Source organism: Eimeria mitis, genomic scaffold (assembly GCF_000499745.2).
Source record: "Eimeria mitis Houghton genomic scaffold, Emh_scaff2099, whole genome shotgun sequence".
Lineage (NCBI taxonomy): Eukaryota > Apicomplexa > Conoidasida > Eucoccidiorida > Eimeriidae > Eimeria > Eimeria mitis.
The window spans coordinates 4,324-4,607 of NW_013570422.1; the positions used below are offsets into that span (position 1 = coordinate 4,324).

At 66.5% G+C, this 284-nt stretch overlaps 1 protein-coding gene across 1 annotated transcript in view; it reads right to left on the reverse strand.

The window, feature by feature from the left end:
* Positions 1-284, reverse strand: part of EMH_0048630 (uncharacterized protein) — a gene marked incomplete at both ends in the record, with an annotated part of 6,000 nt that overhangs the window by 1,307 nt on the left and 4,409 nt on the right. Inside the window, one exon of the mRNA XM_013496422.1 lies at positions 1-282. Within this exon, the coding sequence (XP_013351876.1) occupies positions 1-282 (282 nt within the window). The remainder of the gene's footprint in view (positions 283-284) is intronic.

Below are 284 nucleotides of genomic sequence, written 5' to 3' on the forward strand. Positions count from 1 at the left end.
CAGACGACGACTTCCACGCCGACGGGGGCCCCCCTTTGTATATCGTGATACCGCAGCAGCAGCGGGGGGGCCCCCATGGGGGCCCCCCTCGTCTTCTGCGGGTGAAGCAGCAGCAGCTGCTGCTGCTGCTTCTGGTGCTGTTCCTGCTGCTGCTGGCGCTGCAGCAGCAGCAGCAGAAGAAGAGGCATCACTCTCACTGCTAGACCTCCCCAACCCTAGGGGCCCCCCAGCAGCTGGGGGCCCCCCAAGGGGGCCCCCCGGAAGTGTAGGCTGATGAATGGGTA